Source organism: Chlamydotis macqueenii, chromosome 1, assembly GCF_036417535.1.
Source record: "Chlamydotis macqueenii isolate bChlMac1 chromosome 1, bChlMac1.mat, whole genome shotgun sequence".
In the NCBI taxonomy this organism is placed as follows: Eukaryota; Metazoa; Chordata; class Aves; order Otidiformes; family Otididae; genus Chlamydotis; species Chlamydotis macqueenii.
Window position 1 is genome coordinate 145,995,072 of NC_141556.1, and position 22,204 is coordinate 146,017,275.

General features: G+C 44.0%; 3 protein-coding genes across 3 annotated transcripts; 1 reads left to right on the forward strand and 2 right to left on the reverse strand.

Moving 5' to 3' along the window:
- Nucleotides 1–80: 80 nt before the first annotated feature.
- Nucleotides 81–3,628, forward strand: MRPL30 (mitochondrial ribosomal protein L30). The gene is made up of 5 exons (XM_086769330.1): nucleotides 81–208; nucleotides 628–708; nucleotides 2,293–2,439; nucleotides 3,285–3,358; nucleotides 3,441–3,628. Exons 1-5 carry the CDS (start codon nucleotides 158–160, stop codon nucleotides 3,571–3,573), a joined length of 486 nt encoding a protein of 161 aa, XP_086625456.1. The 5' UTR covers nucleotides 81–157; the 3' UTR covers nucleotides 3,574–3,628.
- A 3,821-nt stretch (nucleotides 3,629–7,449) lies between these two features.
- LOC104481643 (lysozyme g) lies at nucleotides 7,450–12,018 on the reverse strand. Its single transcript, XM_086769319.1, has 5 exons — nucleotides 12,003–12,018; nucleotides 10,647–10,727; nucleotides 9,825–10,021; nucleotides 8,681–8,819; nucleotides 7,450–7,884 (listed from the first exon to the last, which is right to left on the reverse strand). The coding sequence occupies exons 1-5, from the start codon at nucleotides 12,016–12,018 to the stop codon at nucleotides 7,751–7,753; spliced, it is 567 nt and encodes a 188-aa protein (XP_086625445.1). The 3' UTR covers nucleotides 7,450–7,750.
- Nucleotides 12,019–17,656: 5,638 nt separating this feature from the next.
- Nucleotides 17,657–21,767, reverse strand: LOC104483720 (lysozyme g). Its single transcript, XM_086769304.1, has 6 exons — nucleotides 21,708–21,767; nucleotides 20,914–20,987; nucleotides 20,430–20,531; nucleotides 19,563–19,759; nucleotides 19,300–19,438; nucleotides 17,657–18,187 (listed from the first exon to the last, which is right to left on the reverse strand). Exons 2-6 carry the CDS (start codon nucleotides 20,975–20,977, stop codon nucleotides 18,054–18,056), a joined length of 636 nt encoding a protein of 211 aa, XP_086625430.1. The 5' UTR covers nucleotides 20,978–20,987; nucleotides 21,708–21,767; the 3' UTR covers nucleotides 17,657–18,053.
- Nucleotides 21,768–22,204: the final 437 nt, after the last annotated feature.

Sequence of the window (22,204 nt, forward strand, 5' to 3'; positions counted from 1 at the left end):
GGCAGTGCGCACGCGCCGCCTCCCTCGCGGTGCGGGGAATAGAAACCGAATGGGGGGGGGAGGAGGGAACGGGCGTTGTGCCTCACCCCTGTCCTTCCGCCAGCGCGGAACCGAGGTGCCGTGGTGCCGGTGCCCAGCCGGAAGCCTGCGCACCGAGATGGCGACCGCAGTAGGCCGGGGCGTCGTGGGCCACGCAGCCGCTTGGAAGGTGGTGGCTCCGGCTGGGCTTTGGTTCGGGGGAGACGCGGTGCTGGCAGTGTTCGCTCCCCCTGCGGCGGCGGAGGGGCCTCCCCCGTGTGGGGATGAGGGGCAGCGGGGAACGTGCCCTTGTCGATGCCCCGCAGCCGCCGCTGAGGGGAGGAAGGAGAGCGGGGGGTGCGGTTACGGGTGGTGCGAGGGGCCAAGCTTCGCTTTGTTGCGGGCTTCGCCCCCTCGGGGGAGTTGGGAAGGCCCGAGGGGCCTGTGAGCGCCTGGTGTCTGCACGGTTCGCTCTTCAGCCACCGAGAGATGCAGTAAACGCGAGATGTGTGCTCGCCTGCTCAGAGTTTGAGTGGCTGTGGCCTCTGTTGGCAAGTATGCAGAGCTGTAAGGAAAGGCCTAACAAGTTATGTCCTGCTGTCTTTGCAGATGCTGGGGAAGAGGATGGAGGGGATGGCATCCGCAGCGTGGGTTCGTTGTCTCTTTACCAAGTCCAGAATTCCAGACTCGGTATGTGCCTCGGTAGTTGAGATACTGAAGAATAGGTATTAGCCTGCTTAATTCTATGCTATCTGTGGTGTGACGGATTTCTGGAGACTGGGACGAGCAGGTTCTTGGTGCACTGGGTGAAGATCTGGCTGAAGGGCAGAGCCTAAAGGGCTGTAGTGAATGGGGCTACACCTGGCTGGCAGCTGGTCACCAGCGATGTTCCGTGGGGCTCAGTCCCAGGCCTGGTTCTGTTCAGTATCTATCAATGATCTGGATGCAAGAGTTGAACACACCATTAGCAAGTTTGCTGGTGATACCAAACTGGGAGGTGGTCAACTCTCTCAGGGGACAAGAGGTCTTGCAGAGGGATTTAGGTAGGTTGGAGGATTGGGCAATCATCAGTGGCATGAAATTTAACAAGAAGAAATGCCAGATTCTGCACCTAGGATGGAATAATGCTGGGCACAAGTGTAAACTGGGAGAGCAGCCCTGACTCAATAAGAATCAGCAGTCTCCCCTGGCAGCCAAGAGGGCAAACTGCATCCTGGGGTGCATCAAACACAGCATAACCAGCCAGTCGAAAGAGGATTGTCCCACTGTATTCAGCGTTGGCATAGCCTCATCCTCAGTACTGTGTGCAGCTCTGGGCCCCATGAGTTAAGAAGGATGTTAAAGGTACTCAGATGTGTCCAGAGGAGGGCAACAAAGCTGCTGGAAGGCATGTTCTGTAAGGAGCAACTAAAGACTCTGGGTTTGTCTAGTTTGGAGAAAAGGAGGCTGAGGGGTGACCTCATTGCTCTCTACAGCTTCCTGAGGAGGGGAAGTGGAGAGGGAGATGCTGATCTCTTCTCCCTGGGATCCAGTGACAGGATGTGTGGGAATGGCTCAAAGCTGTGGCAGGGAATGTTTAGATTTGGCATTAGGAAGCATTTCTTTACCAAGAGGGTGGTCAAACACTGGAACAAGCTTCCTAGAGAGGTGGACGATGCTTCAAGCCTGTCAGTGTTTAAAAGGCATTTGGACAAAGCCCTTAACAGCATGCTTTACCTTTTGGACAGCTCTGAATTGGTCAGGCAGTTGGACTGAATGATCATCGTAGGTCCCTTCCAACTGAAATATTCTATTCAATGAATAACTAAAACCAAAGAGATGGGATGTTTGACTTACATTGTTCATTTTTACATTTACATTTTTAACTCATCTTTTTGCAGATACTATCTAGTGTCATTTGACTCTTTTCCTTAAAATCATTCCTAAAGCCTGTGGAAATCATACCATTCAGAGGCTAAGCAGAAACTCTTCAATGAGACGCACGTGAAGTGCTGTGCTAGTGTAGTGTTATCCATATATTTCTATGCATTTGTACAGCCAACCTCAAGAGTGCAAGCCATTCTAAAAATATGTTTGATTTTATGTTATAAAAGCTAAATCTGAGGTCACTTGTTGATGCTTTGACCTGCTGAAAAGAAAGGTAGTTAAACATGTAATAATTTTTACCAAGGGTGGTATGTTTTAGAGAGTTACTTAGTTAACTAGAATAATAATAATTATTATTATTGTTATAATTATAAAAAAAACTTTGTTCTTTTGAACTTCTTATTCTAGGTATTTCAGCCACAGCCTGGAGATCATGAAAAGTATGGAGGTGATCCTGAGCAGCCCCACAAAATCCACGTTGTTACTAGAATTAAAAGTGTAATTGGTCGCCCATATTGGGAAAAGAAGATAGTACATGATCTTGGACTGGATAAAGTATGTTGTTATTCTTTATATTTATTGTGCACGTCAGAAATGTAGAAACATAGGGCAGAATTAAAGTGGTGGTATTTTAAGGATCTCAACTTTGCAATCACGAAACTTGGGTTGCTTTACAGCTACTATAAATGTAACTGAGAAGCTGATGATGTGTTTAAGAGCTGAGAGGAATGTTAATGTCAAATGCCCATTTAGTGAGAATTCAGAATGTCACTGTATGGTGTTGCTATGCATGCCTGAGTAGAACCTTACCTTGAGAATTCTGATAAATAATAAAAATAGATGTGTAAGTTCATTGAATTCAGTTTTCTCTGTGGGTCATATTATTCAGATATTGCACGTAGGCAAATAAGACTAATTTATTAATGAAAAGGTTTCAAAACCCAAAAAGGATGATACATTTTCAAACAGACTCTTAAGAGTTTGTGTCAAAGATCTGTTTATCCAAATTTTTTAGACCAACTGCACATTGTGCAAAAATGTGTCTAGTCAGTGTTACATTGCAGAGAAACAATGTTTGCTTGCTTCTTTTAAGATCTAACTGAAACAAGCAGTCTTACCCCTAAACTACTGTATTTACATTTGTAGTATTTTTAAGAGTTGGAAGAAATTGGAATATGTTGATAATGTAATAGGAATAAAGCTGGATTTACGTTGTTTGAACCAAGAATTTGAGTTTTAATTTTCTTATTTTTAGGTATGTTCTAGATGCGTAACTTATTTCTTTAAATCTTATATTTGCAAATATGATTTATATTTTTACTAGTAGTGTGAAAAGTTCAGTGAACAGAGATTTGGGGTTTGGCAATCCATTTGTAAAACTTTTTCTGTCCTTTATATAGGCGCATCAGCCAAGACTGCACAAAAATATCCCTTCTGTGAATTCCAAACTGAAAGTTATTAAACATCTGATAAGGTTTGTTAACTATTTGTTTAATTTGGAGCACCTAATGTCTTCTAGTTATAGGGCTTCACTAAGCAAACTCTTTTGCCTGTAGAATACAGCCGCTGAAACTGCCTTATGGGTTGCCAACAGAAGAGGAAATGTCGGACACCTTTCTTACGGGCAACGGAGAGCTTGTCATTAGACGGCGTCTGAAACCTGTGGAGCAGAAAGAAATTAAATCATAAGGTGTGCTGGTTGGACTTATGTTTTATAAAATAAATAATTTAACTCCCAAGTTAAGAGCTTGTGTAAGTTTAATTCTGTCTGGTATGAGTGGCGGAGGTGACACTGATGCTTGGAGAAGGATTACATGTGTATAAATATAAAATCCAGTGTTGATAATGTTTGCCTGAAATAGTAAATGGATGTTAGGCTTTCTGTCTGTGTGTTTTAATGTCGTGGCCAGATTACTGCAGTTTATGGCTAGCTATTATAGAACTTTATTTATAAATCAGATAAGCTGAGAAGTAAGTAGAATAGATCCAACTAATGATGATGAGGACATTTCCCAGCTAACAGTAAGTGTTTGCAATGGTGGTGTGTGACTTCACCTGTATTGCGTGAAGGAAGGAACTGGAATGGAAAAGCTCTCTGTTTAGCAGTTACACAGGAATCGGCTAGCTATCGGCCAAGAGTGTCATTTGATTGAGGCAGGCGTTCGGGTGACTTACCTTGCTCATCCAGATCTCATGCTTGTTCCTTAGCAAACAATCTGTCATCTGGCCCCCTCTGTAGCTTAAAAAGTACCTGAACTCCCCATTCGGGAGTAACAGAAGGAGTGATTCACATCTTGGTGGAGTATATAATTTATCTCTCAGGAAACATGCTATCTCACTTCATAGGTATTTATTGATCCCAAATGTTTAATAGTAATAGCCTAAGAGCTACAGTCTGTGTGAAAGTTGATGCTTTTCCTCTTCTAAAATTACAAACTTCAGAGATCTGGAGACCCTGAAGGATATCTCTTTGATGCAAGTGAATAATTAAGGTCTGCAAGTTTGTAAAATAACACCTTTCACTGAAGGATCTTGAATAGTACCGTGTGCATATTTTTATTTACAGTTTTAAGAATTGTGGTCGAATTAGGAAGCTGCTGCTGTATCAAGTGATAGAGTAGTTTTAATTCCCATGAGCATAAATTCCATTGTTTTCCGCACTGTGGGCCTCTCCCACACTAGACATGCTGTAGAGGAGTTAATCTTAATGACTGTATGTTGTGAGAAGATTAGAGGGATATAGTCACTGAAAATGAATGTTTATCCTTTCAGCGTGCTTGCAGAGAAGAGTAAATGCTAGTAGGAGCTGGAGGCACTGTGTGCAGGAGAAAGAAAAGGGTGGGCTGTTGTACTGGCATTGAAGACTGTAATGGCTCCTACGAACAGGCTGAAATGCAAAATTGAGCTGAAGAGTCTCAGTTTCCCAAGTAGATACAGGCTGTAGATGTAAGGACACAGAAAATGCTGGTTTCAGTCTGAAGGATATAGAATAGCAAGGAAAAAGTGAAGCAGATAAATGAATGTTGCTTTTATTCCTTCCCTCCTTTCTTCCAGTATCTGCATAGCATCTTGCATGGCCATGTGCTATGCCTGCAGTCTCTAGGTGGTGTTTACCATGTTCCCACAGGGATGTACTTAGTAAAGCTGAAATTTCAGCCCTTTTGAAGGATATGTGTTGCATCCAAGGTTTAGGGCATGCTTAAAAGAGATGGCACAAGTACCAGAGTCCAGAAAATTAGGCAAATGGGTCTTGTCAGTGAGGGATCACAAATGTGTAGGAGGCTTGGTGGCCCAGAGCACCAAAGCCAGGATTGCTCAGCCTTACCAAGCACGTTCAGGATTTGTGTCCCTGGCACTGCAGCCTGGTGAATCTCCAACAGAGGGAGCGCTGTCGGTTCTGTCATAGACAGTATGTGTATGAGTATGAATCTTCTATTCAGCTGCTACCACCTTCATAACTACTGCAATGTAAACCGGAAAGAATGTGTTAATGAACAGGCTTATTTGGTACTGTGCACAACTTAAAAAAGTGTGTGATGAACTACGTAAGTTAGAGCAGAGCTAATTACTGCTTCCCAAGTACAGAGAAGGGAAAATGCTTTTGATAGTACTTGTTATTTCTGGGTAAGATTTAGCTACAAGACATGTTTACAGCTGTCTTTAATTGACAAGCTGACAGTTTTCATTAAAAAGGAAATTATGGTTTCTTAAAATTTTTAATATATGTGTAAATTTGGGTGTTTCTGAAATGGTATTTCCTCCAAGGTCACAACTGTCATACAGTCAATCTGCTATCCCAAACTTTCTCTATATAAACATATTTTCTCTAAATATTTGCTCTCAGGTCTAAAACCTGAGAGCCAACGGTGCACAAACACTGTGTGTCTACACCCTTTCATTAATGGAGCATTGTAAGCGCTTCATGTAAATCTTCATGACACGCAGGTAAGAGACACTGCCTTACAAACAGGCTGGCTTAAGATGGTAGCATAATTCTGGTTGGAAGGTATCTCACAGGTCTCTAGTCCAACCTCCCGCTCAACACGGCGAGCGCTGAGGTCAGACCAGGTTGATCAGGACTTTGTCCAATCAAGTCTTGAAAACCTCTGAGGACAAGGACACCTCAGCCTCTCTGGGCAGCCTGCTCTGCTGCCTGGCTGTCCTCGTGGGGAAAAGGTTATATGCAGAATAGTCTTGTATCCAGTTTGAACCTCTCTTCTTTCAGCTTATGTCTGTTGGAATTTCTCTTCCCACCTTGCAGTACTGTGAGGAGCCAGCCTGGCTCCGTCTCCTCAATTATCCCTCACAAGTAGCTACTGTGGGGCTGCTGTTAGGTCCTCCTGAAGCTGTCCCTTCTCATGAGGCAAGTGCTCCAGCTCCAGCTGCCTTGGTGGCTTTCTGCTGACCTTGCTCTACTTAATTAGTCTTTCCTGTGTCATGGGGCCCAAAACTGGACACTGCTCTAGATGTCGTCTAACGGGTGCTTAGTAGAGGCGTGTAATCTCTTCCCTTGGTCAAGCTGTGCTTCTGTTCATACAGCCCAGGGTACCCTTAGCTACCTTTGCTGCTTGGACACCCGGCTGTCTCATGTTGAGCTTGCTTCTTGGGTAGGAACCATTTGCCATGTCTACCTGCTGTAGCATTTAAAGTATATTCAAACACACATTTGGTGCAGTGTGTGGTAGCAATGTAGAAATGTAGTTATTTAAAATGTATTTCTATTTCTGTGCTGTTGCTCTGTTGCAGTTTTACTAACAGTTTTAGATTTGATAATTAATACTGTAGTGCGAGTAGATCAATTCAATTCTAATAATAGCATCAGGCTGTTTTTAATCACAACATACTAGCTATGGAAAAAAAAAAAAGCACCATATTTAAAACAAACAAATAACACCGCACCCCACCCCGTGCTCTTTATTTCTCCTTTAGACCCTAGTGATACCCTTGAGGAGTTTTATTTAAACACTCTAAACCACTTACTTTTCTCCTGTATCTTGAAATGGCTGAATGAATGCAACAACTCTGAAGCTGAGGCTCCCCAAAAGCTTTACTATATGATTGATTAAAATGATCTGTTTATTGTGCATGAACTTGCATCAGATTTTAGAAACTATATGCCATTTTATAAACATGATGGAGTGTGCATATTCTTATTTCAGACCCTGTACTGAAGATAATATATAGCTTCAATAAAAGTATTCATTACAGCAGCTTGAGTTTAACAGAATGCTTGCAACTGTAAAGGCTAAAATTAAGTAGTATCAAGGGAAAAAAAAAAAAAAGTTAAGGATAGCTTAGTATTTTCCCTCCTGTCACACAAAAAAAAAGAGCCACTTTGGGGTCACATCACCAAAGTTAAGAGCAATCCTTCTGAAAGGATATGATACATTGTGATACACTTCTGGTAGGTAAAACACATACAATATTTATTGCAAATATTCAATTCCAAGATTGCAAATTGTTAACAACCAATTTTGCAGTGCTGTTACACTTGGGTATTGACAGATAAAATCTAAGGCAGATAAAATCTTGTTAAGCAGTGTTATAACTTTCTTCCAGTATTATTCGGCTGCTTGAGAAACTGCAAGCACAGATGAAAACTCTGCTTGAATATTCTCGTGAAGTGAGATAAAAATTAAATGGCAAAAGGTAGGTTACAGTTTGGATTGTTAGCAGTGTTATCTTTTAAAGTGATTTTTTTTTAGACTTAGCTGGAAAAAAAAAAGATTGAAAGCTTGCACTTGTTTCTGGCTTCATTGCCCTCCCCTATTCTTGACTGTTTCTTGGGGAAAATCCAGGATTTTTTTTTTTAATTAGAAGGAAAATATGCAATCAGTGACTGAAATCTAATCATTACTCAGATGTCTCAGAATCCATTTCTCTTAAAAAACTTGGCTCTTGCAACCACATCATTGGCATAGTCACTGTGTGTTGTGCCAATATCCATGCTGTTGTAGCTCCGGACGTTGTTAGGTCCCGCATTGTAGGCTGAGATTGCACCTGAAATGAGAGTGAGAAGAACATATAAACAGAGATTATATTTTGTCAGTAAATAAGCAAGCAAACAAAAATCACAGCTTAGATGTGTTGCTTTAGTTTGCATCTCTCTCTTCGCCAGTATTGTATTACCATTTCCAGCTATTTTTGCCACTGCAATATTCCTTTTGTGTTTTAATTTTGTGAAGAAATGATAATTTCCTCCTTTACATCCAAACTTGGTGATCATTGTCCCCTTGCTGTATTTTGCTAACGTAACATCTTCAGGTGTTTGCCCGCTTCCTTTTGTGCATATGCCTTCATGTCTACCTGTGTTAATAACCTTGGACATGTTTGCGTTGTCGTTGGAATAAAGGGACCCAACCTTAATGACGGCTTGAGCAGTAATCAGTGCTCAAGAATATAACCATGTTTCCTCCAGTGAGGACCATACAGTATCAAAATTAATGGATTCCTTCTTTGGACTTGCCAGGATAGTAGTTTTTTGTAGGTAGGTATAGAATGACAAAACAAATGAAATGGGGGAGGGGAGAACCCACCCTTACACTTTGCAGCTGGAAAAATGTCACAGTATTTGCCAAGTTTTCAAAAAGCCTGCTAGAAAGCCATTCACATCTTATTCCTCTGTTAATTTTAGTGAGTGTCAAGAAATACTGTTCCACACTTCAATAAAAAGAACAGGGGGACTGGGATGTGTTTAGTTTTTTTTAAAGTGCTCTGTTTTACAGCATAATTGTGCTTGACCTTTATGTGTGTGAAATGTTTTAAAGCTGACATTTTAAAGCTGACAAAACTCTACCTTTCAGCTGCTGTTCCTTTGTCCATGTTGGGAATTTCTTCTGCATTTCCTGTACCATCCCGCATAAAATCTCTGTGCCTTGTGCTAAGTGCTCCTCACTGTCCCATGACCCGGCAATCTTATGGTACCGTTTGTCAACCTGAAAGTGAAAGAGCAATATCAGCACACCAGAAACTCCACTGTTTATCCAGAGCTCTTAATTGCTTACAGGCTGCTTGTGTTCATTCTGATCTTTGATCTCATTATTTACCTCTTTTGTAATTGTATAGAGAGGAAGCAAAGGTAGCTCAAGGTGCAGGGGAAGGCAGCAGATGGCACAAATAGCAGACTATCGGGTCACTGAAGAGTGACTGAAGGTGGCCTGCCCCACCTCCTTGTCTGTTAAAAAACCAACACAGCTGCTGCTGTAACGGTGACAGGGTGCAGAAAGTGGGATTACTGCTGTTGAAGCTTTTCCAGCTGCAAGGTGACTGCTCCTCTCCTCCCAGCTGCATGGAGGGTGGGAAAACCCCTGTTTCCTCTAGGGATGTCCTCTCAATGTCTGCCCTAGTTCTGCTCTTCCTTGCCTTGTCCTCCTCCTCATCCCCCTCCTTCTCCTTCTCTTCCTCTTCTTCTCCGCCTCTTATCTGTGGGGTTAGTAAAGAGCAAGTCTGAGGGGGCTGGAGCTGTTACAAAAGTGGATCCCAATGCGTGCAGCAAATGTTTAGGGATTGTACGGATAAATGTACAACTTGGCAAGCAAGTGAGGCGTGAACGTAGGCATGAATAGCAAGATCCCCCACTAGCCAGGCTCCTGTGGTGCATAGGATAATTAACCTGACTCTGTTAAAAATAAATGCTTTTTAAATCAAGATTTATTATCTAAACTATGAAATAGGAACGATTAATCTCTTCATTCCCAAGAGAGCGCTGGGAAGCAAGCAGTGGTTTTACAGTGTAAAAGCTGTCTGCTCACGCTCTGACACTCAGCAGGGTCCTTCCCCAGTGCCAGGAGCTGATGGCTGGGCCAGTGTTGGCTTTATTCTGGCCAAAGAGTTGTCTGAAAAGGTTTAGGGAGTTACCTTTCGGTGGGTCCCCTGCTCTTTTCTGACTTGCTGCTTCAAAAGAAGGATGAGATTTGTGTTTTTAAGAAGGTTGACCATACCTGCATTAAACCAAAGGCATTGTTGTGGTCACCCCAGCCGTTCTCCAGCACTGTCCCACCGTGTGACTCTCGAGAGATAATACCAGCAATCAGAGCTGGATCAACACCCTTGCTGTTGGCAACTCTTGTAATCTTGTCTTGGTGTTTCTGCATGTTCTTCAAATCTTTTTCTGCAATCTTCTCTGAGGCAGAAACTCCTACAACACAACATGCCTGACTTTTGCTTTCATTTTTAAAATCAGAAACAAGTTGTTCTAACAGTCATTATGACTGAGCTGGCATTTTGAATCCTTCTGAATCTATTTAGAGAGAAGTAATGATAGAATTGACCAATTTTGCTGAAGGGCAAGTGTCCTAGAAATCAATACACAGGTAATGTAAAAGATGTTTTTTCAAACATAAAGGGCAGTTGTCTACTCTGCAGACTAAAAGGCGAGTCTTCCTGTTTTAAATCTAAGCCTTTGGGTGGATTAGTCCCAGGTTTATTTCTTTTTGATTTAGGGATATAATGGGGAAATGTTCAGAAACAGGTCTTGAGGAAAAACCTCATAAGGGAGAGAGAAAAGCAGGCTTGATGGCAGGAGTTGGATGCACCCAGCAGACCTTGCGTTTTCTCTGTAATGGTCTTGAATATTCCTTAGCACATCTCAACGGCAACTCTATTCCCAGCATAAACTTATGTGCCCAAGTAGGATCTTTGTTGGTTGTGGAAAAATCTACTCGCATGGCAATGACTGACGGCCAGAGACTGGGATCTGTAATAGGCGTGAGCTTGCTTGTGCGTGGATGCAAGGAGAGATGAACGACTGAGTTAGTGCCTACCTGCATAGCTCAGACCCTCTGGTCTCGCAGTTGCCTCCGAAGCTCCAGTCGTGTCCACATTCAGTATATTTCCATAACGCTCTGAAGAGCCTAAGAGCAGTATTCACAACCAAACATCAGGCCAGTGCAGTATGTGACGCATGCTGTTAAAATGTTGTCAGATCCATGATCCACAGCATCGTTTTGATACTGGTGCATGCATTTGTGCTAGCATATGTGGTCATGGTATCGTATGCTCTGGAAAGGGTTACCTCTCGGTCATGCTAGCATAAAGCCGCAGTGTAGCTTGTGAGGTGAACTGGTGCTTTGTGCACAATTCAATCCCCCTGAATTTTAGCTTGCCTAAAACTTAGTCTGTCTAGGCTAAGCTTGTCACTTGGGCTGCCCGCATAGCCAATGGAGAAAGGCACCTCCAAAAGGCAGCTTTTCTATTTCAAAAGGAAAAAAAAAAAATCTGTGAAAGTCAGAAGAAACCCTACTCCCTGGCTCCAGCTTGCTTTTCCATAGCTACCATCAACAGGAAAAATCAAAGAGAAACATCCTTAAATTACATCCATTACAATTTATCTAAGTTGCAGTTCATTTGATTTGCAATTCATCTGCCTTTGTCTGTTGCCTAAACACACTGTTGCAGAAGGGAAAATGCACAAACAGCAACTGAGAGGAACAACACTAACCCAATCCCAGCAGTTAATGGAAAAGAGACTTTAGTACAGTGAATTATTTACAAGAATATTAGACAAACATCACTGACCTGCCATGTTTGGTGCAGGATGCCTCCCCACCTTCTCACTGCACTTCCTCGAGACAAGTGAGCTTTTTATCTGCTGGCGGCTTTTTATCTGCTGGGAGAGTTTGGGAGCAGTTGACTTAGTGCCCTTCCCGCATGCTGCTCCTATTAACGGGAAACGGCAACGCCTACCAACTTCTTGTGCATCCACCCGAACGCCACAGGGTTTCTGCTCTGCAGAACACAATTACAATTTTAAAAATGAAATATATTTTAATTTAATTTAAAACCCCGTTGCTAACAGTTTGGAACTAGGAGGAGCCTCATCTGAAAACAACTGACTCCCTTCAGTTTTTAGGAGCAATAATGTGCTGACAATGGAAAACAGAAACCGCGCTTTCGGCTATTTTTGCAGGCAAAGACCCAGCAACAGTAACATGACACAGAGCTGTGACCACTGAGAATTTGCATACGCAGAGGCTGTGCCAGGTCCCTGTTGTTATCCCCTCTTACACAGCGACAACAAAGGTGAAGGGACAAACCCAAATCAGCAGTGGATCAAAGCGACTGTAGGCGTTCAGCAGTAAGGAAAAAAGCCACTGGATGGCAGACCTCCCCACCACTGCTAATGCATCCTGACATGCTTCTCCTCCACTGTAAATTTTGTGAGGGTGAAATGCTGTTTCGCTTTTTGATCAGCTCTTTCAAATTTTAAGCTGAGGAGCGTTACAGCATTGAAAGAGTCAATTATGTCCATTTTTCCTGTGCTGTTGACGCCTCACATCAAGAACTGGCTGCAAAAAGTCACAGCAGCCCTTGCATGGAGCTCTTCGTGCTCCCAGTTACGAGTAAGTTTAAAGAAGATTGAAACACAGGGAAGTACTTCTGGCAGGAAGGAAAGTAAAATGGCTATGGCTCAGACAGGGGTGACATTAAAAAAAAAATTGAAAATTCAAAAGACCACTAAAGATGATTCACAAAGCAGTGATCTCCAAATAGCCTGTGCTTCCTTATTGTTGGAGGAGAATAATGAAGGATGTACTAGTTTGCTGCTTCCACATCGCAGTAATTGAGGCAGGCAGATGGATCTCCTGTGTTTTCTGGATCCCCATTCAGAAACTGTTTTTCAATCCTACATGCATGCATGGAGTCTCACATGTCCTGGGAAGTTTTTTTTTCCTCAGCAAACTACTAGGGGAGAATGGCATGTCCGCTTGATGGTTCGTAACAACAGCCGTGTCTATCATCTGTGCGATGTTGAGCAGGCTGCATCTTGCAGGCTCCCGCGAAAGCTTGGGAGCTGCTGCAGGCTCAGGTCTCTGGGGATGGAGAACCAGTTACGGCTTTCGCCAGTGCTCTTTGCAGCATCTCTCGCTTGTCCCATCGCTCGCTTTTCACTGAGGAGGCAGTATGTAAGCCACATGGCTTTGCGATCTCTCCTGCTATGTCAGAGGTATAGGTGGTGGCTTTGGGCAGTCTCAAAAGAGGCCCAGATTGTGGTTTATCTTCTAAATTCCCCTTGCACTTGCTGTTAGTTGCAGCAATCGGCAACCTCCAGTTCAGATCCATCTCGTCCTAGTTTTTTTTCACCTCTCAGAAATGCTACAAAAAGCCTGTCAGAGTGTAGTTCTGCCATGAAACTTGGTTTCTGGTGTTGATGTCACCACGGAGTGCCATGAGTCAGTGCTGTGGGCTGCAGGTCACCCTACTGCACTGCAGCGCTGGGGGCCGGTGCTTCTTCCCTCCCCAGAAACTGTTGCTGAAGTCAGTGCATCTTGTCTGTGCAACCACACCGAAGGCAGGGGCATAATCTGAAGGTAGTGGGAATATACACGTACATGGCCAAAGGAATAATTTAACTTGTTGATCATCTGTCAGGAGGGGAAAAACCTGAAAAAAAGAGTGGGAAGAAGGGGAAGAGACCAAGTCAGTTAAATCTGGTTTCTATGAGTGAGAGATTTATCAAGACAGAAACGTACTTATAAACTGAAAGTGTTTGGTGTAAGAACTGCAATAACAGGTGTGGAGGCAGGCCCTGGCATTTTTCAGAAGCAGATTATGCATTAATTGAAAGGGATTCAGAGAGTCGTTTCTCAGTGTGGGAGTGAGTGTTGTCTCGTCCGTGGAGGCTTCGTCTGAAGAATATCCGTGTTAAGCTCCTGAGAGGGCAGGTGGTATCACGCAGCCTGGGACAGAGCAGCTTGGAAATTTTGTCAATTAAAGGCAAAGCAATGACTAGCATGCTTTTTTTTTTTTTTTAACATCATGCTGCAGAGATGAACGAAATTTTGTCTGTTTTTAAATAGTATTTAACTGTTTTATATTCAATTGCTTTTTAACTGTATATGTTTTTTGACTGTAGGTGCATGACTTGGCTTGTTTCTACTGGATTGACTTTTGCTTGTGTTGTCCTTAGGTGTGTCCTATCCAGCTTTGCAGCATTTTTGATGGCCAGAGAAGCAGTGAAATAGTGACCCTTCCTGAGTCAGGAGGTGGAAGCTGAGTAATCAGAAGTTGGGAAATGTTTAAACAACACGTGAAGGCAGTTGTGGTTGATGTCATTTTTACCTCTCGTTTATCTTCAGTAACTAGCAGTAAGGAGCCCTTCCCTTAAAATGAAACAAGTCTCTTCTCCATTCTAGTAAGCCAGGAGTTGAGAGTTTTGGCATACATTTAGTCGAAGTTCTCTCTGTAAAGAAGAGAGACCCAAGGAGGTCAAACAGGACCTATCTGGTCCTATTAAGGCAGCGTAAAGCAAATTTAGAACATGCTTTTAGGCCCTTCCTGCATTTCATAAAGAATCACTCAAGCCCAATTGTAATAAAAAGTTGAAGTGGATTATCCTTCACATGTTAGTTTTTGCAGAAGGTCTACTTGTCCCATCAGCAGACGTAAAGTCCCATGCTGGAGAGTGCAAACAGGGCTGGGACGTGAAACTGCCACAAACTGCAGAAATTTCAGTATCTTTTGTAGTAAGTTCATTTTTGCAAGCCTTGGGTCTTGCAAAGCTGAATGAGACTTCAGATAAATTCTCAAGTATTTTGGAAATCTTGTTCATTACCTCACCTAAGTACAGCAAAGGCCATTCTCGCTATAAGATAAATGCTAAAGAGCAACACTTAAATACTTTGTATTCATTGTTGATTTAAAATGAAAGCTGAAAATGGGGAATTATGTGTATTTTTGTATTTATGTGTGTGTATCTGCTCTACTCTGTACACATGGATGTAGTAAACCTGCTTACTTCTTTCCCTTTCCTGGCTGTCTATTCTGTGACTGTAGGCACACATACCTGTCCTTGGCATGTTTTTTCTTGTCTAAGCCATCACAGTTCTGCAATCTCTTCAGGCCACATTTTCTTCACTTCTGATCATGGTTGTTGCTGCAGTTTTGAGGTTCCCTTGTTCGTCCTCATCTTTGCTGAGCTGTAGCTACCTGAATAGTCCTTGGCTGGGGCCTTTCTGGTGGTGATTAGCAGAAAGATTTCACATGTGTCACAGAGGATAATGCTATGTTGTGCCTCGTAGTATGACAGTTGCCTTCGTACCACAGCAGGACACTTCTGCCCTCCCCACTCCCATCTCCCACCCCGCTGCCTTGCTCTGCCTCTGGGCTAGCGACACTGGCGGTGTTGGTCCCCAGGATGGAGAGCAGGAAATGGTGGATGTTGGAGACTAAATCCCTTCTATAGCTTTGGGAGGCAAATCCTGGCCCGCGGAGTGCAGCCCACCTTGGTGGCATGGATGAGGAGAAGGTGAAGTTGCCATCTGCTCACAGCGAGCGTCTGCTGTGAGGCTTGCAGCTCTTCGCATGTACGTACGGAAGACCTTGTGAAGATACATATTAAGCCGATTATGTCTTTGCTAAGGCAAATTTCAAAGCTTTGGAGTTTCTTTTTCTGAATAAGAAATAAAAAAGGCAGGATGTTTTTGACATGTATTAAGTAAATAACTACCAGAAAACTCTGCTACCTCAAGTACCAGGAGGCAGAAAATACTGAGGTGCTCATGTTTAAATGTATTTAAAAGCATAATGGCCCTTACCTCACCTGATGCTGGCTCTATGGGCTTGGTGGGAGTTAGTATGGAGATTGCCAGTGCTAAGACCTTGCCTTCAGGTGTACTACTGAGCAATTTGGAACAAGATAAGACAACAGACAGTAGATTTAAAACTTATGTGTTGAACACAGGTAATTTTATAGCACCTCTAGCTGAAGTGTCAGCAAGGTGCCTTCCAGCGAATGGAGCCCATGGTCAGTGAGCCCTGGGACAGGGGTGTCCCTTCGTGCTGGTCCCAGGAACTAGTGGTGTGAGGCATCTGCAGAAACGGTTGATCAGAGTCAATCTGCAGGAGTAACTAGTCGATCTAAGATTTTAATAGTGATCAGCATTTGTTACCTCTGGGTGATTTGTGTAGCCTGCATTTAAAAAAAAAAAAAAAACAAGTGAATCACCTGTGTTTCCAAGGGTGTGCTGTCAGACAGCCAGGGGTGGCAACAAGGCAGATCTCTCCCAGCCTACCTTCCCATGAAAACTGCTCACAACCGCAGTAGTGGGCTGTGGTCAGGATGGCAAGCAGGCTCTTTCCCTAGGTGACTTCCTAGGGCAAGTTTGTAGTCATAAGACAGGTTCAAGAGAAAGCCAGGAAGGAAAGTCAGCGAGGCAGGATCAGGATCAGTGGATTACAAAGCCAAGTGCAGGCAGACTTCTAGTGCAGCTCAGGTGAGGACTCTTCTCCAGGCTGAGCGGACCCAGCTCCTTCAGTGTCTCTTTGTACTTCCTGTGCTCCAGCCCTTGACCAGCTTGGTGGCCTCCACTGTGGAGTGTCCCTCTTTTATCAGGCAGCCCCTGACTGGATACAGTGCTCCAGGTGTGGTCTCAGAAGCACAAAAGGGAGGGAAATGATCACTCCCCTCCCTGCTGGCTAGGATTTTGCTAAGGCAGCTTAGGGTGTTCTTAGTCTACATTTCCATGAGGGCCCATGGTGTCCACCAGGACCCCCAGGTCCCTTTTTGCACAGCTTACTTTCTAGATAGTTGGCCCCAGTCCGTACCAGCGCAGGGGGTTATTCTGTCCCAGGTGCAGGGCTTTGCCTTTGTCTGAATTGACCGTCATGTGGTTGCCATCAGCCCATTTCTCCAGTCTCTCCAGGACCTCACATCTGGTATCAACTGTGAACTTGCTATGAGTGCTCTTGATCCCTAGTCTAAAGTTTAAATTGCTGCTCAGGCCACAAAGCAGTACTGGCTGCAATGTCCATCCTTGTGGGGTGCCACTAGCAGCTGGCCACCAGATGGACCCTGTGACACTGACCACCATGCTTTGAGCCTGGCAACTTTCTGGCCAATTTTCTACCTGCCTGTCCAGTCCGTGTCTCACCAGTCTGGCCATGAGGATCCTATGGCAGGCTGGGACAAAGACCTTGCTAGGTCAAGGTATGCCATATACGGTCCTCTCCCCTTTTCCATAAAGCCGGTCATCTCGTCGCAAGAGGCAAACAGGTTGGCTGGGCACTATTTACCCTGTTTAAATCCATGCTGGGTGTTTGCAACATGGTCTCTAGTTGCTCCTGGGAGGATGTGTATCATAACTCTGTGCGCTGTTAATGGCTTTTGATTGCATTTTCCTATCCATTTAAGATACTTGCAGCCAGGGTTTTTCCTAATTATTCTGACATGCAGCTATTCCCAGTCCCAGAAGGTGTGGTTGTCGTGGAAGAATAAAGGAAGTTCCCTCAGCATGCAAGTGGATGCTAATGGGAAAGGCAAAGCTGGTACTGCTTGCTGCCAGACCGAAACCAACTGTTCCTTTGGCCCTGAAGAATGAGTGTTACTCAGTCCTGCCTCTCTGCTTTCATTGCCTTTCCACCCTCCCACCCCAAAATAGTTCAATTCCAGGTCTAGAAAGAATAGGAGCACCAAAATATGCTGAACGCAAAGACTGCTGTTTTCCTGAGTGTCACTCTTCTGCAAGCAACAGAGAGGGAAAAGAATTTTATGACGCTCAAATATGTATTTCATCCTGTTCCCTTCTCAGTTTCTCCATCCGACAGAAGTTAACATTGTACTTATCCAAACTTTTCTAACACACATGACAATATGAGTACCTTGGAGTCCTACTTTGGACTCCTTTTATTTGATTTCTGTTCACTTATTTCTGTATGACTGAAACATCCATCTCTATTCTATGCATTTATATGAAAAATTAGCATTCGGAAAGAAATTACTACTCCACATCATAATGTAAGTATCAAGCAGCTTTGAAAAATTAAATCATTAAGCTAATATCCAAGAAATTTTATTTCCTAAGAGAATGACAGATTTTGGCAGAAACGTGTTTTAAGATCTGGAAGGCAGCAAATTATCAATAGCAAAACAAGATAGTCCTCATAACTCAGAGAAATATGTAGATAGCAGAAAAAAAATATTAAGATTTTGGTAATATTCCCTTGGTAAAAATCAAAACCATATTGCTTATAAAGAAACTACTTGACTGGTGTCTTACAGAATATTGTTTTAAAAATTCAGGGCTTTAGTCTGCAAATTCTTATTTGTCTAAATCATTCCTGTACATTTGCATCTGTATGGCTTTGCAGGGCACAGCTGCTCTGTGTCTTGGCTCCCTCAGGGGTGTCATGCAGGTGATGGTAAGGAAGTTACTGGGTAGAGATTATTGAGTCTAGTATCCGTGTTTTGCGTAATACTGGGCTCGTGCAGCCACATCGTTGGCATAGTCATCGTGGGTGGTACCCTTGTCCATTTCGTCATAGGTTTGGACATTCCTAGCACCAGCGTTGTAGGCAGAAATACCCCCTGAAATTAAACACCAAAAGAAGTCACACAGACTTAAAAAAAACTAGGGAAAATTCCAGCCTAATGTGTTCTGCTTTTACTGGTTTTGAAAGCTTTTTCTTATCAGGGCTTCAGAAGGGAAGTAGACGGCATTATTGGAGCTTCTCTGACTTAAGTGGGACTCTGTGAACAGCTTACAGTTATTCCTGAATCCACTAAAACATCAGAAAGATACCTCAGGTTTTCTGTTCATGGATGTTTGCTGCTTGATGAACTTGTACTCTTTACTTGGCCCAGGACAAGCCCTTCCTTTACACTGGGCTTGTTCAGAATAGACTAGACTGGACTAGGATAATATAATTAATATAATATAATATAATATAATATAATATAATATAATGTAATGTAATGTAATATAATGTAATATAATATATTGTATTGTATCGTATCATATCGTATCATATCATATCGTATCCAATATCCTTTTAACTTCTCACTCATCCCTGAAAATCGCTGCTCCTAAAAGAGAATTAAAACATGCTCATACATTGCATTAACTTTGTCTTGCAGCTGCATATCTGCTACTCCATATGCCATGTTGAAACGCAGAGGTATCTGAGGTGGCTGTGAAGCAAGCCCACCGTGGCACCCCAGCAGTCCAACAGGGTGGCAGGGTGCAGCCTGCTTTGAAGCAGGCAGCTTTTCCATGTTGCACAGCACAGTTTTGCAATTCCCTGAGAGCAAACACCTCGTCTCCTTTGTCAACAGTGATCCAGAGTGAACTGCTGGCCCCGTTCAAGTATACTGGGGAGCTGTTTGTTCACCTAAATGGCTGTGGGAGACTCCTCATAGTCAGATAAGGAAAGCTCAGCTCTTACATTGAGTAGATTTCAGATGTATAAATATTTGCCGCATGGTGACGGCAATTCAACCAGGCTGCTGTACTAAGGAGAGGCAGAAACAACACAGAGTTGACAAAGCTTGTCTTTTGCTGGTGAAATAAAACAGGGATGAAAAGCTAAGTGGCAGCCTATTAGAAACGTGGGTTTTGAGGAACATGGGAACTAGTTCGTTATGTTCTTGTCCTAAAGGTTTTCTTCTCTCCTGGACAAAACCTATGACGTGTACCTTACCTTTCAGCTGTTGATCTTTTGTCCAGCTTGGGAACTTCTTCTGAATTGTCTTTATCATCGTGATAAGTATGTTTGTGCCCTGGGTAAGATGAGTTTCGCTGTTCCATTGTCCCGCAGGTTTATGTGAGTTTTTGTCAACCTAGAAATATCAAAACAACAACAAAAAAAGTCATTTCCCTGCTGTAATGGATGATATGCTTAGGGGGCTTACTTTTACTTGTATGCTGTTTGTTTATCAGGTTTAGTGGGACATCAACAAATACCTGCATTAAACCAAATCCATTGCCATTGTCGCCCCAGCCATTCTGCAGTATTTTGCCGGCATGACTTTCTCGGGAGATGATGCCAGCGATCAGGGCTGGTTGAACGCACAGTTTTTTGCCAACTTTCTTAATGAGTGTTTTATATTGATCCATAGCTTTTAGGTCCCGTTCGGCGATCTTTTCTGAAGCCCTAACTCCTGTAATTAATATCAAAATTAAAGACATTTGCTTAGTAGCCTTTAAAACTCAGAATTGTCTCTCACCTCTGTCCTCATTCAGACAGAATTACATCAACTTTTTCTTTCCCTCACCTCTGGGAGGAGGTAGATCATGGAATCATAGAATAGTTGGGGTTGGAAGGGACCTTCAAAGGTCATCTAGTCCAATCCCCCTGCAAGGAGCAGGGACATCTGCAACCAGATCAGGTTGCTCAGAGCCCCGTCCAACCTGGCCTTGAACGTTTCCAGGGATGGGGCATCCACCACCTCTCTGGGCAACCTGTTCCAGTGTCCCACCACCCTCATTGTAAAAAATTTTTTCTTAATATCTAATCTTAAATCTATCTCCCTCTATTTTGAAACCATTACCTTTTGTCCTGTCACAACAGGCCCTACTAAAAAGTTTCTTCCTGTTTTTCTTATAAGCTCCCTTTAGGTACTGGAAAGCCACTATCAGGTCTCCCCGGAGCCTCCTCTTCTCCAGGCTGAACAGCCCCAACTCTCTCAGCCTTTCCTCATAGATGATTGACTGCAGGGGTATCATGCAGGCCCAGCAGCTGGTGTGTGTTCAGCACTTTGGAAATGTGCAGGATTTGGGGTTACTGTGCCACAGGGAAATGGAGCCGACTGGCAGAAGAGAGACACTCACCGCGGTAGGATAAACCCTCTGGCTTTGCAGTGTCCCACGAAGCCCCAGTGGTGTCAATTCCATTTACATTGCCATAGCAATCTGTGCGGCCCTGGGAGGCACCTGTAGAGGCGACATGGGAAGGCTTAGACAGTAAAAACCTTTTGTCATTGCAAGTAAAACCCAAGGGGAGGCTGCATGCTGGAGAGGATGAGCTGCGGGGCATGGGAACCATGCAGGGCTGCCTCTGTCACTCCTTGTGATGGAGAGGAGGAGAGGTCCTGCCCTGAGCCCTGCACCCTGTGCCCACCCATCCCTCAGAGGCCACCCCTCCTTCTGCAAGGCTTACAAGGTGACCTGAGCACTGTCTCCTCCCATAGACTTTAATGGCAACCAAGATTCTGGGGAGGAGGGTGAGGAGGTGCATCAATGCCTCCTGCTTCCCAGCCCAGGGGAGCATGTCTCCAGCTGCTTGGGGGAAGGGAACGAGGGACACAAGACTTACCCAGGAGGGCAGCGAGGCCCAGCAGCACAAGCATCGGGTACATGGGCTGGTTCTTCCTCAGCATGCAGAAAAGCCTGAAAATCAATCAGTCAGCACTGGCAGGCTGCTTGCTGCATAAACACAAAGAAACTCTTTCTGAGCTGATGGGGTATTTCTCTTGGTTGAGTAGGCAAAGCAATACACAAACGGAGCCGCATCTTTTTTTTATAAGAGACCCCAATGGCAGCTCTCCTGCTCTGGCACAAACCAGGCTGCAGCCGTTCACGAGCCTCGTGACCTCTCACTTCTGCTGGTGTTTGAAACCCATGTCGTCTACAACATATTGGTAACTTCCTCCAAATCTCAAACCCCAAGATTTAATTCAGAAAAAATAAAATTCAGTGCCTTGTGCTGCTGCCCTACCACCATGCACGCTCTTATTCCCTGCCCATATTCTGCATACGAACCGCCTTCACCACACCGGGACAGCTTTGCCTCAATCTCCTGAGACTTTCTTTGTACTCAGAAATTGGCTTTTTCAAGATGCAAGCTGTCCAAATCCTTGTGGCCATCTACTTCAGGGCGAGTTGTACTCTGAGAGCACCCATTCACCCTCGCTGGCTGCGAGGGGAGCCTAGGGAGACAGGCTCACGTGCGGATGAGAGCCATCTAAATCCAGAACTACAGGACAAATCTCGCTATCCTTATTCATGCAGAAATCTCGCACAGCAAAAAGCTGCAGCCCTTGGGCTGCTGAGGAGATGGTGTTGCTGAAGGAATGAGAGAAGCTCCTGCCCTGAGTGGTAGTATCTTACCTACTTGTCTGCAGCTCAGCTTCTGGCACGGGACTGAGGTTTGGGGAGGTTTAATTTATAGGGAAAGCTTCCTTCTGTTTGGTGGTAATCTGATACTGTAACGAAATGCACTGGGCTGTGGTTTTGTGAGGCTTAGTAGCATTTTTTTTTCCCCTGTAAACAGAACCTGTTGCACTATAGACATTGGCATGGTGGCAAGTATGTTCTTGGGAGCGGCATTTCCCAGATTTCCAAAGGGGAAAAAAAAAAATCACGCTATTTTTCTCTGGGCATCTCTCCATCTACATCTTGTATTTCACACCCTGTTCCTGAAGGGAACCATGGAGGGCCAAGCTAAAGACCCAGCATCCAGCTGCTCTGCAGGTGTTTGCCCCAGTCCCATCCCAGCATCCCGGGCTGTGTCCCTGCTGCTCAAGAAAAGAAGACTGGGACTGACACTGGGTTGTTGACTCTGCAGCACAGAGGTCTTGCAGCCCTACTGCCTGGGCTAGCTCTCT